At 39.0% G+C, this 16,833-nt stretch overlaps 2 protein-coding genes across 2 annotated transcripts; one reads left to right on the top strand and one right to left on the bottom strand.

The window, feature by feature from the left end:
• Window positions 1–194: 194 nt before the first annotated feature.
• On the bottom strand, window positions 195–2,166 carry LOC105048255 (reticulon-like protein B2). Its single transcript, XM_010927512.3, has 5 exons — window positions 1,849–2,166; window positions 1,150–1,330; window positions 925–1,066; window positions 761–830; window positions 195–646 (listed from the first exon to the last, which is right to left on the bottom strand). Exons 1-5 carry the CDS (start codon window positions 2,048–2,050, stop codon window positions 480–482), a joined length of 762 nt encoding a protein of 253 aa, XP_010925814.1. The 5' UTR covers window positions 2,051–2,166; the 3' UTR covers window positions 195–479.
• A 10,902-nt stretch (window positions 2,167–13,068) lies between these two features.
• LOC105048256 (probable membrane-associated kinase regulator 2) lies at window positions 13,069–15,169 on the top strand. The gene is made up of 2 exons (XM_010927513.4): window positions 13,069–14,682; window positions 14,829–15,169. The coding sequence occupies exons 1-2, from the start codon at window positions 13,428–13,430 to the stop codon at window positions 14,900–14,902; spliced, it is 1,329 nt and encodes a 442-aa protein (XP_010925815.1). The 5' UTR covers window positions 13,069–13,427; the 3' UTR covers window positions 14,903–15,169.
• The last annotated feature ends 1,664 nt before the right edge of the window (window positions 15,170–16,833 follow it).

Below are 16,833 nucleotides of genomic sequence, written 5' to 3'. Positions count from 1 at the left end.
GGAGTCAAGCAAAGCTTCTGTTGATACATATGAATTCAGAGACAAATGCAAAATTGGCTCATGAACACAGACAAGATATACATATATGCATCCGTGTCATAGATTACTGAAACCCCTATATTGTTACAATGTCAATGTCTGAAAGTAGATTTCAAAAACATTAACATGGCAGCATACTTAAACTATGACAACAGTGAAAGAAATTTGTATCATACCCATAATTGTCAACAAAAAAGGCATGCAGGCAAGTGCACACACTACATGCATACATAACAGAAATCCATGCCATGAAACCTCAGAATCAGTACCATTTAGACAAGCTTGATTTATCGAAACTGAGAACCCAAACACTTTGTAAAATAAGATGTGTAAGGAAATGCTGAAACCGGCAAAGGACAAACAGTCACAACATTGACCATAAAACCACATCTAATTGACTGCGGAGAGCAAACCTACTGCAACCTCAGGTCCTCTTCCTTTCAGTGCTTCTTATCCTTCAATGGCTCCCTGGGAATCTTACTTAAAACCTTAGCATCAAACACCTTATACTGCTTCTTAATTTCTGTCATTGCCTTCTCTGCAAATGAGTCGACCTTGTCCTCATACTTCTCATACAGAACCGGCACAGTATGCAACGTCACAACCACTGTTTTATTTCATTCACAAAGATCCCAAAAATGTTTAGAACTCTAATGCATTAAAAAACAAAACTAGTACAGAATTTAACACAGAAAGACTGGGAAATTGTAGATATCATTACTGATGTAGAACAAGGTCATGAAATTGCAGCAGCTCCCAAGGACCAAAAGAACCCAGAGTCCAGCAATCACCTAAGAAACAATGTGTATCATTCACTACAACACAAACCGAGGCTTCCAAAATCTTATTTAATACCAAAGGGAGGCACAAGTAGAATCAACATACAGCAAGGAACTTCTTCAGGTCCTGTCCTGATGTGATCTCCCTTAGAACAGCAATGGCCCTGTTAATCTCATACCTCAAAGAGAGCGCAACATTCACGGCCAGGTCTTTGGGAATGCTCACCTCTAGTATGCGTGGTGGAGCCCTGAAAACAGACGGAAAATAAGTTAGAGGTGTAATCTTGGACATAAAGAATCCAAATTTTGTATTTTAAAAGAAAGAACTCACTTGTTGATGAAGATGCTAGCATTGGACCAGAGGAAGAGGATGGCCAACGAGAGAATGAGGCAGTGACAGACTAGAGTGAGCAGATGGTACTCGAGCAGCTCGAACAGAACCCAGACGGCGGTGGCCCCACCAAGCACTCCGGCGGAGATCTTCTTGTTCCTCCATAGGAACACATCAGCAGCTGCAATGGTGATCGATCGACCAATAATGAACTTAAGGGAAAAATCAAGATTTCAAAAAAAAAAAAAATCCGTGATAAAGATGAATGCAAAACGATCGAGATAAAAGATTTTCATAAAGAACAGGTGGCATCCAAACCAGGCTAGGGTTTATAAATTTAAATCCACAATAATCGATCGAAGTGAACTAGATAAAGATCAACAGTACTTAAAACGGCATGATATAGCTTTCCCCCACTGGTTTCGAAAACCCGAAAATCGAAGTCTTCCCAATAGTAGAAAGCGAGTACCCATTTAGGCGATCGAGAGAGATTTAAAATAAGGAAATAATCACACCACAGCTCGCAATTCGAAGCAACTCGGTAACCCTAACCGCATGGGATCCAGTTATACATTTCCAATAGAAGAAAAAAAAAGAAATTTATACGTACCCTAACCTAGATGTAGAAATCAAAGGTAACAGATGGTGGAAAAAGGTGGGGGGACTGAAGGAGAGATGGGAAAGGGAGGCGATCCATACGCTTGCCACCGCCGAGAACCTTGTGGACCGGCCTCTCCCGCCCGAAGAGGCGATAGATGTTGGCCTTGATAGATGAGGCGGACGGCTCCGATTTCTCGTTGTCCGAATCGGACGAGGAGTCGTCGTGGCCGTGGAGCTTGTCGACGATCTTCTCCATCAGCGACACCGGCTTCGAGCTCGACTCCTCCGAGTGCTCAGCCATAGCGGTGGTCCCGCCGAAACCCTAAGCCTTCCCCGCAGGGACACCGGAACAGCTCCGCTCGCAGGGACGACAGGAGCTCTACCTCGCTTTCCACCTGGGAGATATCTCGACGGCGACAGGGGGGATTATATATGGGGGTCGGGCCTCAGAGATGCGATCCCAACCGTCAGATCAGGGCTCGTGGAGATGAGGCCCCTCGGCTCGAAAAGCGGTGCGGCGCAGGGCAAGGGTGTCCGAAATGGATCAAATTCCGTCTCCAAGGTAGATGGCCGTCAATTCTCAAGAACCGACGGCGGTTGTTCGTTTGTTTGGTGTTGAGCTTTTTTTCTAAATAATATATAAAAAAAAATTATTTATAAAAATAATTTAAATTTTAATTTTTTTATCAAAATAATATAAAAGAAGAAAACATCATTTTGAATGACGTTTTCTCCTTCCACGTCACTCCTATAAAATGGCATTTTTAGAAACATCATTTTGAATGGCGTTTTTCATTTTTTCCATCCAAAAAAAAAATCGAGAAAGTATGGAAAAAAATAATTTTTAAAATTTTAAATTAATAAATAAATTAAAATTTTAATTTTGATTGAAATTTAAAATATAAAAAAATTTGAATTTGTAATCAAAAAAAAAATAATTTAAGATGATTTTTTTCGAATTATTGTTTTTTAAAAATGTCTAAAAAAATTTTAAAAAATTAAAAAATTAAAAATATCATAGAGAAAGAAAAAAATATTATAACTTTTGTTTTTCAATTAGAATTATAATTTCTATTTTTTTTCAATTCTATTTTTCCTTTTTTTTCTTTTTTAGGGTATTTTTTATTTTTTTACAATATTTTTTTCCTTTTCTTGAGATAATTTTTTAAAAAATATTTTGAAATGGACAACGTAATTTAAAATTATATTTTTTATTTGAATTAAAGTTAAAATTCTTATTTTTTTTAAATTAATTTTTAAATTCCTTTTTTTCACTTTTTTTTCTCATTTTTTCACTTTTTTATGCATTTATTTTTTTTATCAAATTTTACTTCAAATTAAAATTTTAATTTTTTTATTCAAATTTATAATTATATAACTTTTTTATTTTTTTCATTTCTTTCTATTTTTATGAAATTTTTTTAGGCTATTTTTTTTATTTATTTTGAATATTTTTTAAATAAATTAATTTTAATTTGAGAAAGTAATTTGAAATGATATTTTTATTTTAATTAATTTTAAAAATTTTGTTTCTTTTAAATTTCAAATTATAATTCTTATTTTTCTCAATTTTTTTTAAATTTTGATTTTTTAATGGCACTTTTTATTTTTTAAAATTTTTTTCGATTTGTTATTAAAAAACAATAAATCGAAAAAAAATCATCTTAAATTAATTTTTTTATTAGAATTACAAATTCAAATTTTTATATTTTAAATTTCAATCAAAATTAAAATTTTAATTTATTTATTAATTTAAAATTTTAAAAATTATTTTTTTTCCATACTTTCCCAATTTTTTTCTTTTTTTGGATGGGAAAAATGAAAAATGTGGTGTTTTTAGAAAAACGCCATTTAAAATGGCGTTTCTAAAAACGTCATTTTAAGTGGTGTTTCCTTTTTTTTTTTTTTTTTCGGACGATGTCATCATGAAAAAAAATCGAGGTGACGTGGAAGGAGAAAATGTCATTCAAAATAATATTTTTTTTATATTATTTTAATAAAAAAAGTTAAGTTTTGAATTATTTTTGTAAATAATTTTTTTTTTTGTATTACTTAGGAAAAGAGCTCGTTTGGAGTTGGTATCCTTTTTCGCCGCGAGGGTGGTCTAAGGGTCCGTCAACGTTTAGGTGCCGTTCACGACAATATGACGCGGCCAGACGTCCAGCTTTTACCTGGCGGAATCTTTCTAGGATTCTATAGGGTATCTGCTGCAAAGCTGGTTTAATTCCCATTGCGTGTGCATCTTGACAACGTGGCAGCTACAACGCGTACATGTCATGTGAGGCCCACCACAAGAATTTAAATCGAGACAAGTATCTCAGTGGATGCAACAGGTATGGTATCAAATGCCTGGCGCACTCACTGGTATAATGCCCCAGAGCTGCACCCTACTAGTGTGTCAGCTTGGGGTTAGGTTAGTGGCATGTTTAAGCGGCGTAGTCACATGCCGCGCAAAGGTATTGGCTCCCTGGCATTAGGATGCTGTTCTTTTTTATTTTTCTTTTTTATTTTTAATTAATACTAGGAGGGGCTAATCTCCATCTCCTTAACTTGCCCGCTTTTCGAGCTGTGAGGCAGAAGGCTGCCCATGCTTATAAACCCAAGTAGTTCTGTTACTTGCTTCTCACCCAATCAGCCATCTCGTAATACTTTCACTGTAACTTGCCTCCATTCACTCTTGGAAAGATATCCATCCATCGACCTGATGTAACTTACCCTCCTAACACCTACTTGACCTTTGTATCTTCTAACGAGAGGCCCACTTCACTAATAGAGCTCCAACACTAGAGCAAAAAAGAGATCAGATATTGATATATCTATACTTCTATAGTTTTTCAACAAATATAAATAGGAAGTAGATTTTAAAAGGATGCAAAAAATTAGTATTCATTTTCGTTCAAAATAGATATAAATACGAATCAAATATTAAGCACACATTTTTATTTTAAACGGATATGAATCTATTCATATTTTTCTATCCAAATACAAATATAAATCAGATATTATTTTCTTAAAAATATGAATGTTAATTTTGATTATATAATCATAAAGAATTAGAACACAATCGACTATGTAAATTATACATGACACATATAGCAAAGGATCTCAAGCATAGTTATTAACACCGTCCTAATCAAGAGACCAAATTATTGATCCGACTAGATCTATATTAAAAATATTCAATTTAAAATTATTTAAAATAAAAATTATATAATTTTTTTATCAAATACTGTCATTAGTTTTTATGTACAATATAATTAACAATAATCATGAATTATCTGCTTTTAGAGAGCTTATAAGTAAAATATGCATAAATCTAGGAATACGTAGAAGTTATTAATTTTTAAAAATAAAGTTTTGAAAGTATAATCAAGAATAAAATAAAGTAACACTAATTATTTATTTTTTTTAAAGAGTGGGAATCTATTTTTTAAAGAAATAATAATTAAACTAGCTCATATATCAAAAATATCAAATAAATATTTAATGACGTGAATAGATATGGATAAGTAAAATAGAGTACCTAAACAAAATAGAAATGAATGCTGTATCTTGGTGGTGCAGCGTTTGTTAACAAGTGAAAAGCAATCCGCATTCAGATTCAAATCCAGCAAGATTTATAAATAGATAGCTGAATCTGTATTTAGTTCTGACCAGATACTGTAATTCCATGTTTACATACCAGTAACTGCAGTATCTACATATGCGGTAACTGCTTTCCGGGCTTCAGTTATGCTCAATGATGAATGTAGCAGTTGTTATCAGGATGAAGTAATTAATCCATGACTTGGAATTTATACTTTGAATCAAGAGGGCCCTAGACTATTTGGATTTCATCATTTGATTGGGATCACAATGAGGTCATGATGTTGAGATCCATATCATAGATCAGTCATTTAGATCATACATGATCCATTCTGATCGTGTTAATTACGTCAAGCCCTCTACAAAGTCCAATTCCTATGGTTATTTGACTTTTCTGCTTTTAGAATGACTCTATTCACAAGCCCTAGAGAGTCCGTGGCCGACCAGTGCATGTGGAATTTAATGATAGAGATTAGAGAAGAAGCTAGCTGACCCTTTCTCTTGTTTTCACTTTGTCCTTGCTTTGTTTCTATTTTTCGCGAAGGGGTTGAAAGCTAATCAACGTTCCTTTTATCAGCTTAGGCAACCCGGACTTGAGTTGAAGATGGATGCCTAAAATTTATAGCAGTCACTACTCGCTTGTGCATGAATGTTGAGATCACAACTTACGTGAATCGTATTAAAATGCATTTGCATCTACTTTCATATGCCATTTCGTGTGCACCTCTTCCAACCCAACTCACATTCCTCATAGATTTTTTTTTTTTTTTTTTTTTTAAAAGCTCATGAAGAATCCTCTACATGCAGCGATGAACCTTTTTTTTTTTTTTTTCCCTGCATGTATGAGTGCGTGGTAATTGATCTGATCCAATAGCCCATTCAACTATAGCCTGCTTGTCTATATATAAATAGATGCATTTATTATTATAAATTAATATGTCACTCTTCTATACATTCAGCAAACACTGGTTCAAGTGGAACATCCTTAACTATGCTCAGGTACATTGAAGGTTTCGACATAATTGGCGATATCTGTTGCAGGCCTGACTGCCTCTATGTTGGTGGTTATGGCAGTGTCCTTCCCCTGAGAGGTTCTTGCATGGCCTTGCATTCAAGGCCCCTTTTGTCAATCCTGCGAGGTCACCATGCCTACAGAGCACCGACCAATCATTGAAGAGTCTTATAGCGGGTGAAGTGCAAGCAGAAATAGGAGAGAATTTGGTATAAAGACAAATTTTGGAGTCGAAGTATTCCTTCCATCTATGAGTGTTAAGAAGGCTAATTGCATCTTGTTTCTTCTAAGAACATGCTGCATCATCAACTTAGAGAATAAATTGGACCACACAGCGGATAGGTGCTCACCACCTACTCTCAGACACATCCCTTTCCGGATTTTCATGACATTAAGGAAGGATGTGGACGGTACATTCCGAAAGAGCACATCATCATCATCAAAAAAAAAAAAAAAGAGAGAGAGAGAGAGAGAGCTGAGTGAAGGATCAGCTTATCCTCCAAATACATCGACCAAGTTTCTTTCGAAGCTTGTCCCTTGAATCGATTTCGTTCATGACGCAGAGTCAAAGAAAACATTTAATCTTGGTTGAGATCTTCAGCTTGCCCAAACACCTGGCGTACATCCACTTAATTCCCCTCAGACCCAGGAACTTGTAGAAAGAGGCAATTGAGAACATGCCTTCTGTTGTCCAGATTCCTCACAATTTGATCATGGTCTGTATTTAGGTGGAAGTCTGCCAAAAGAGCTGATAGTTTTTGGAGTTCTTCCTTATCTGGTCTCATTAAGGAGGACTGAATTCTAAGCTTCTAAGATGCTGTTCTACTATTGCAGAACCTGGCGACACAACCCTTTTCTTTTCAGTAGAACTAAACGAGCAGCTGTCTCAAGCTATCATCTAGCTTATTATCTTGTAGCTTGTTGTCAAACCCACGTTAATTATTTTAGACTCCCGGCTATTATTTTGACTAGACCTTGATGACTTGGGTACTAATGAAGATGTTGCTGCAAATTTCTGACTCGGAGGTCGGCGCGATTTGGAAGGACTCAGTGGTGCAGTCATTGCTGAGGAGACCCCTTTTTGTAAAAAAAAATTCTAACGAAAGGGGGACCATGGGGGTTGGGATGCTTGGGTTGATACAGATAGGAAGGCATGTCACCTCGGGTTTGCATTCGCCCACTAACAACAGAGTCCACTACGAGAGTGACAGAGAGACTTTCTGTTGCAGTAGCTGATACCAAAGTTCAAGAGTTCAGGTAGTGCACGGTTGGTGGCAGTGTTCTGTTTATCCTGCAGCAACTGCATGCCAAAATGGAACTATCATATATATGGAACAAGTTGCTTGCTGATGGAAACCCAAGAGTGACTCCAGTGTGACATGTGAATGTGAACCACCTTGAAATTTGAAGATCTCTTTATTCTTGACAACAGATTGAAGGCAGTTGATTTGTCACTACCCAAGAATGGAAGCTGAGATTTGCTAATGTTGTCAGTTTTGCTGTGGAGACCGCCTTGACTACAGCTTTTCATCCTCGGCTTTTACAGAAGAAAACTTTCCAAACAATGAACGATATATATATATACATGTTGAAAGTGAAAACTGGAGCACTGCAGGCTCTGATTCCCACAGGAAATTTGTAAGACATTTGGTGACTACAGGCTAGAATTTCTCAAAACTTCTGCAAGGGAGGAATCACGCATGACAGGGAATTTATGCGATTTTTTGTTTTGGATAACGCACTGTTTAGATTGGAAAATATGGTAGAAAATATTGAACAGCTTGTTGTTAAGAACAATTAAAAATTTAAAATCCACGGTAGGCTGGCAGGGAACAAACTCTGTGATAGTCTCCATGAGTTAAGAGCTTAGCATGATAGTGACCAGAAATCAAGGCAAACCATGCTAGGCCCTGATAGAATGTCCATAGAATAGACATCATGGTCCAATATTTTTCGGTGGTTTCAGATGTGATAACTCTGAGCTTGGTGGAACTAAACTTCAGGAGGTCGAGCCAATGGTCTCAATGTGTCATTGCTGATATGGATAGCCTGTGTGCACATTGTGAATGTGCAGCAGGAACAATAGTTAGTGCGGCTTCGTTACTTCAGAAGCAAACTCCATGTTTAGAGGGAGGGAGGAATGGTTCCATAGGCAATTTTGCAGCACATGAGCTGGTCACTGCTGTTGTCAAGTCTGTACTTGTGAACATAAGGATTGGGGAACAGTACATTAATAGGTAGATCTGTCAACGGATCGGGTTCGGATCGAAATCTAGATATCCAGATCCAACTCAATTTTGATTATCGGATCCGGACCCGAATATCCGACGGGTCTAGTCTTGAATTACCGGATCCGGACCCTAATAGATCTCGAATATCTGGATCCGATTCTGAGACCCGAAACTTATATTCAAAATTTCATAAAAAATACTTAAAAATTATACAATGATCTAAGAAAATATCTAAAAATTATACAATCATATGATCATGCAAATAAAAATATAAAATTTACTCAAATTCAACAAGTAAAAATCCAACTACAATATCCAAGAACATAACAACATACAATTATAATAACAACTTACAATTTTAATAACAACATACAATTATAATAACAACTTACAATTTTACAGTGTTCTCATCCTCAATTTGCTCTTCAAGTATGCTTACATTTTGTTGAACTTCATTAAAATTTTTAACACTTGATATTTTCTAAAATTTAAAATAAATTATATAAAAAAAGATAACTATAAATTGATCCACAGAATATTACCAAATACTAATACATTCACAGCAATGAACAGTAGATCAGTGGATGATATTTACAGGTATGCTTAATCTACTTGATATTTACTTAGAAAACAGTAGATCAGTGAATGATATTTATAGGTGTGCTTACCTAGAAAACAGTAGGTCGGCTGTCTTGATGTCGGGTTCGGCGAGCAATGGAGATGGAGATGAAGTCGGCGCCGCAGTTGGAAAGCAGGGTCGACCATCGACGCCATGGGATCGGAGCGATAGACCGGGAGAGGTGGAGAGAAGAGGAGAGATGGTCGGCGGCATCGGAGGGACAGCGGGAGACTGAGAGATAGAGAGAGGGAGAGAGGGAGACTGAAAGACAGAGAGAGCGAGAGAGATTGAGACCTTAAAATACTAAACCCCTTACCCTCGTCGGCCGGCGTGGGTCTGAATCCGGCCACCAGCGCGGTGGAGATGGAGAAGCAGCGCGTCCGGAGATGGAGAGGCCGGAGGAGCGCAAGAGGAGCCGAGGAGGGGAGGGAGAGGCCGAAAGAGCGCGACTGTGCGAGAGGAGCGAAGGAGCGACTGCGTGAGAGGCCGAAGGAGGAAAAGGAGAGGGTGGAAGAGGGGAAGGAGAGGGCGGAGGAGGGGAGGGAGAGGCCGAGGAGCGACTGCGCGAGGCTGGAGCGGAGGCACCATCGAGATGGGAGAGAGAGAGAGAGAGGGAGAGAGATTGAGAGGGACGGGCAACCGACGGGGTTAACTGGTAAGGAATTTACCTAGGGTTTCAAAAGTTTTAGAAATCCTAAACGGTTGGATCTCTGATCTAACGGTTCAAAATAATTATATATATATATATATATATATATATATATATATATATATATATATATATATATATATATATATATATATATATATATATATATATCAGATTTCGGATCTATCGGATATGGATATTAAATATCCAGACTTTATCCGTTTATGTAATGGTTAATTGGGTCTGGGTAAATGGGTCCAATACTAATACCAGACCCAGATCCATTGAGTAAATATCCATGGATCTCGAATTTGAATCCGATCTGTTGACAACTCTATTAGTAGACATGTTAAAAAAGTGTTTCATTTCTGGCTGCAAACTTGATATTTGTTATCACGTGTGAGAGCAAAGTCCAAAAACCTAATATGTAATCTGAAAACTTCCGCGCATTGCTCCATAGAGACCTGTGAGGGGAGGTTCAATTTTTAAATTTGCCATTGTGCATAGTTGCCTGCGTGCCTTTGTGGTTTGGCTTGATCTGATGTGGTCTGGATTGGTGTGCAATCATGGGTCCAATACTAATATCAGACTCGGATCCATTGAGTAAATATCCAGGATCTCGGATTTGAACCCGATCCGTTGACAACTCTATTAGTAGACATGTTAAGAAAGTGTTTCATTTCTGGCTGCAAATTTGATATTTGTTATCACATGTGAGAGCAAAGTCCAAAAACCTAATATGTAATCTGAAAACTTCCGCGCATTGCTCCATAGAGACCTGTGAGGGGAGGTTCGATGTTTAAATTTGCCATTGTGCATAGTTGCCTGCGTGCCTTTGTGGTTTGGCTTGATCTGATGTGGTCTGGATTGGTGTGCAATTGCGAGTCAATGTGGCCATGGGTTAGTGCAAGGGGATGGTGGATGAGGCAAGACAATCTTATATCCTGCATGGGTAATGCTTCCAGGTTTTTGTTACGTATCACACCAACAGGGCACTCTCTCTCTCTCTCTCTCTCTCTCTCTCTCTCTCTCGTGTCACATGACATAAGAGGATTGTTGCAATTCATGAGCTTTGTTGCCATATGCTAAGGGTTGCTTAATTACGAAATTATCAAATTAGCATTTTTGGCCCAACAAATATTTTTAGGAACTAATTCTCTGTCATATTTAAAAAGTACTATCAGATGCTGTGCATGCTTCAAAAACATTAAAATATAAAAAAATAAGAATAAATAAACACTAGAGGTATTTGAATAATTTAGATAAATATCACATAACCATTTTTTGATAGACGTTTCTGAAGCATGCACAGCATCCTATGGTACTTTTTGAGTACCGCAGAAGATCCCACTCCAATATTTTCTAGACATATAATGGATGCCTTAAAGTATTTGCATCTATATATATATATATATATATATATATATATTATATATATATATATATATATATATATATGGACAAACTTGGATAAGATCACTCGTATTCGGGCTCAGATCCGATCAGGTCAAAAATGGACAACAAGGATCCTACATTGATGATCCAAACTGTTGGATATAATCTACTACCTCAAAACTATTTGCACAGTAAAAATCATATGATTTGAAGACCTCAAATTTATGCATCAAGTGATCAAAAAATATATCTAATTCAATTTTATTTATGTTGTCCAATTTTTGACTACTTGTTGCATAGGCTAGAGGTCTCCAAATTAAATAATTTTTTATGTGCAAACAGTTTTAAGATATTAGATTACATTCAACAGCTTAGATCATTATATAAAACTCCTATTATGGAGTTTTGATCTGACTGGATCTGCATTCAAATTTGATCGATCTGATTCTAGTTTGGAGCACGCTCTCTCTCTCTCTCTCTATATATATATGTATGTATATATATATATGTATATATATTTATTTTTTTTATTTTTATTATATTATATTATATGTACATATATATATATTTTATTTTTATATATATTTTATATATATGTACATATATATATATATGTATATATAAAAAATATAAAAAAAAAATATATATATATATATATAAATATATATATATGTATGTATGTACATATGCTTATATTTATATATGTTTATATGGATATGCACACATATATTGTTGATTATCGCTTGATGACTCAAATATTTTGTATTGCTCTTAAAAGTACTTGATGATAATATAGAAACCAATAATAGCATCAATGTTCCTTATAGCACTTATAACTGTTAAAAAAATCCAACATCTGTTTGATAAGATCTAAGATCAATCTCTGTTGGAATGACTTAAGCCAAACCTATTAGCCATGTTTGGGTTGAACTATGGATCTTCATTGACAGTAGATAGGGATGATAATTTTAACCGACTCTTCAGATATCTGACTTCACATGATTAGAACTTTGAGCGGATTCTAAAAAAAATATTCAAAATAAATTTCAAATCAAATACGGATGATGATATGATTCGTTTCGAATCCAATCTGATATAATTTTAATCTAAAATTTTATTAAAAATTATAATTATTTTATAATATTTATATAATAAATTTTTAATCCGATTCAATTAATATATTTGAGATGGATACGTAGCAGGGTCAGATATAAAATTTTTTAACTACAAGATGGGAACGGATATTGCCCCATCTTAACTTGCAGCCATCCCTAACGATAGATGGCAAGACTGTAATTTATCACAATTTGAGGCCCGTTGAATTAGACCAAACATAGAAGCCGCAGCACTACGATTTCTTGTCCACATGCACAGTTGCAACCCATAAACAAAAGCGGGAAAGCACGTCCTTCTCCTGTCAGATACTCCGCCAGTCCAACTTTACCAAAATGCCTCTCTCCTCTCCCCCTTCTGCCATTGAAAAGTTAAGATAAGGAAAAAACGAAGGAGCCAGCTTTAACAAAAAGCCTTTTCCTTTCCAGGCCCCCGTACCAATCAGACGGTGGACGACCACGCTCCGTCATCACCCACGGTCGAGATGCATTAAGCAGTACCAACTCCCTGACGCACAGTACGAGTCCTGCTCCCCTCGACAGCACTCCCTTTCCCACCTCACGTGACATTCCCTCTTGACAATGGAATTTGGAAAACGACTTCAGCTCGATCTTGGATATGGCTACGGATTGAGGTATACATACAATCGCGTTGCAAACACTACATGCAAAGTCCAGCTGTATGAAATTCGACTCGCTGGAATTCATAATTCTTGCAATCCGCTTTGCAGCGGGTTCACAGAGCGGACGCGAAAAAAGATATTGCGGTATGTTTAAATTTCTCTCACTTCCGCCCTTCCCGTGGAAAAGGCATGGTTGTCCTGCAGAGGCTGCACTAACCGCTGCCTTCTGACCCCTCACACGGTCTTTGCAGCGTTTCTGCTCCCCAAACCTGCTCTCCTCCCCTTCCCGCTCTCTTCCTTCTCTCTCTTTTTTAATCCCCACCCCCCCATCTCTCCTCTCCACCCTTCTTCCCTCTTTCTAAAACGTAGTAAAAAAAGAGAGAGACGAGAGAGCGCTTAAGAGTGAAGGAAAAGTAGCTGAGAGCGCTGCCCTGCCTCTGGCTATCCCAACCATGGAATCATTCAGCTTGCTCAAGTACTGGAGGGGCGGTGGCGGAGCGGCTCTGGCTGCAGCAGCCGCCACGGCCGCCTCTAGCATCCGCTCCACCGCCACCAGCACCACTACCACCATCGCCACCTCTGTCCTCGACCCGTCGGCCGAGACCGACGACGAGGACGGCGGCGATGTCAGCGACGATGGTCCCTTCTTCGATCTCGAGTTTGCCCTGCCGGAGGAGGACGGCGAGGGGGAGGAGGACGACGATGGAGAAGAGAAGGATGGTTATGCGGCGGCGATGGAGGCGGAGTCGGACGATAACGAGGAGAGGGAGTTTAATTTCATGGTGTCTTCGGAGGGGAGCTGCGGCGGCGACCTTCGGTCCGATCCCCTTTCTCCTTCCGACGATCTCTTCTTTAAAGGGAAGCTCCTGCCTCTGGAGCCATCCTCGATCGTGATCACCTCGTCCGAGGCCGATCCCAGGCCTCAGTTCGCTGTTTCCCTTCTCAAGTCCGCGACCAAGTTCCGGGTCTTCATGTTGGGTCTTCGGAAGGCAAAATCCATCCCGGCGGAGACCAAAGGGGTTCCCGCTGCCCCGACAACGGCTGCGGCCGCGGAGTCTCCGAAGCAGCCATCTCAGCCGCAGCAGAGCAAGTTCTTCATCAAATTTAAGGTGGAGGAGGTACCGATCATCTCGCTCTTCACCCGCGATAATGGCTCCCGGAACTCTAGAGGCAGTAAGGCAGCAAAACCCCAGGTGGAGGACACCGCAGCAACGCCGTCCTCGGCAGCAGCGGAGGACACCGCAGCAACGCCGTCCTCGGCAGCGGCGGAGGAGAAGAAGTTCTCCAAGGAAGTGGTGCAGAAGTACCTTAACAAAATCAAGCCGCTCTATGTTAGAGTTTCGAAGAGGTACGCCCAGAAGCTGAGGTTCTCCGGTCAGCTGACACCCGGCGAGGCGGCGGCGAAGGCTGGGCCCAGCGAAGGCGAGGAGACGGACGTGGAGGCGGAAGCGGCCGCGCCGCCGCCTGCGGCAGCGGCAACGGAGACGGCAACAGGGACGGCGAGCGGCGTTAAGTGCCAGAAAGTCAACGTGCCGACGGGGCTGAAGGTGGTGTGCAAGCGGCTGGGGAAGAGCCGGTCGGCTTCGGCTGCCGTCGCCGCGGTGCCGTCACCGCCGCCGCAGAGGCGGGACGACTCGCTGCTCCAGCAGCAGGACGGGATCCAGAGCGCCATCGCGCATTGCAAGAAATCGTTCAACGCGGCCAAAGGTACGAACGAGCCGGATCCGGTCACCTCTCTTAAGTGGCGGTTGGTGATGAGCTTTGTTTTTGTTTTTTTTTTTAAGAAATGATTGGTGATGGATTTAAACTTTAGGTTTCTGTCTCTTTTGGTGGGTTTGGGTCCGGTTTGGCAGGGTCCGAGTCGTCTTTGGTGCGATCCAAGAGCGATCCATGCGATGGGAGGTCCGATAATGGCGACTGCGTTTGATGATTTGATCCTCATCGTTGGAGTTTTGATACAGGACGTGAGAAAAAAATAGATGTCTTTAGTTCTATGGTCGAAGTATGCGGTTATCGGGAGAGCGAGCGGCGAAAGGTGTCTTTTAGCCGCGGTGAAGTCGTGTGCCTCTTTCTTTTTTTCTTTTTCTTTTTTTTTTTTTTTGCCCTTTTTCTTTTTAGTGGGGTGGGGGTAAGTTTTTCTCTATCCTTTAAATATTCAAGTGGTGGTGCTTGTGTAATTATATATCTTCCATTATCTTTTTTTTTGTTTTTTTGGTGGAACCACATCTATTCAAACTCTACCATGCGGTGAAACCGTTCTTTCTTATTGGGAACACGGAAGACGAGGAGGGAGGGAGGGAGAAAGCGGTTTCTTTTTCTTCCTCGTTCTCATGAGAAGGAGAGGACAATTACGTGAAAGATTCCATGGCATGGGGAACTCTGCTGCTATTTCTTTAACCATCATTTTTGGGCATTTACGTGCCATGCTGCAGGAGCTCTGCCGCAGTCCTATGTATCTTTAGCTCTTTTCTTTCCCGTCTTTGTTAGCGTGTGTGGGTGGGTCGTCAGGAACCTGAGCTTATGGTAAAGAGAAAGTAGCTAGCCAAGACCAGAAAAGGAAACCTGAAAAGCTTTGACAACAGTGAGAACTGAGAGAGCATAAGCCAGCTCCTATCTCTCGCTCTCTCGCCGCCTCCCATCTCCCCTGCTTTCTACCTTTTCTTGTTTCAAAAATGTTGAGCTGGCACGGGAACTCTATGTCTACTCTTTCATTTGAATCTCTCTCTCTTTCTCTCTACACTCACTGACCGCAAAGAAGGTACGACGGGATGCAATTTGTCTTGTTGCTTGTTACGCATATCCCACAAGCTGCACGCGACTGGAAAGGAGCAGCGATAGATAATATTAGTATTACCGCTGGGTCGAGGCCGAAACGCAACCCGACACGGCCTGGTCTGCGTTCTATTTGATTGTACGGGTGGTGTCGTCGAATCCTATGCTTGAGTTTTTAAATGGAGTGCGATGAGAGGATGGGAATGGTCCCTTCACCCAATCCGATTAGATCGGATCATATATGGATTAAATGAGAATCTGATCATTAATTTATCAATTTAAATTTAATTTATTTATTAAAATAAATTAAAATTTAAATATAAATTTAATTTATTTATTAGATAAATAATTCAATCAAATTCATGTGATTTATTTATTAAACAGATCAAATCAAATTAAACAGATTAAACATCAAAAATAGATTAAAAAAATTTTAAATAGATTAAATAGATTAGATTATGAGCTGACGTAATTATTAAATGGATCAAAAATCTAAATTTGAATTCAATCGATTTAATAAACAAATTTAGATGAGTTGATTTATTTATTATCCAAACATGTTTATATCAAATTCAAATATATTTAAAGCAGATCATTCATAAATTGAATTGAGGGGTTAAGATTATAAATTGTCATTCTTATTCACACAGGACTCATAGAATGGACCAACGAATTTTAATGATTCATACATGTGGTGACCAATGGACTTCTATTTTGCCATTAGATTTTTTTTTTTTTTTCTTTTGGCTAAGATGCAAGTTGGTATGAATATATTCTCCAAAAAAATCCAAAAATAAAATATCTCTAAACATCTTAGAGGTCGATATCAAACGGGTTTCCCTAATCCACTACCCCTATATATCTGCCTCTCAATGATATGCCTGGCAATGAAGGTGTTGCCTTCTTTGGCCAACTCCTAAATACCCTGTAGCAGGGGTGGGAAGACAGGCCCCCAGCCTGATCACGGATCCAGCCATTAGATTTTTAATGCAAAACGCTAAGCCATTTTGGCCTTCGTGGTTTGATGAAATAAACTGGGTGGAGGGATCACGTAGAGCAAGGTCACGCTGTGCAAGCGGGATGGGG

This window comes from Elaeis guineensis, chromosome 7, assembly GCF_000442705.2.
Source record: "Elaeis guineensis isolate ETL-2024a chromosome 7, EG11, whole genome shotgun sequence".
In the NCBI taxonomy this organism is placed as follows: Eukaryota; Viridiplantae; Streptophyta; class Magnoliopsida; order Arecales; family Arecaceae; genus Elaeis; species Elaeis guineensis.
Note: the sequence above shows the minus strand (reverse complement) of the source record. Positions and strands in the feature narration are given on the sequence as shown.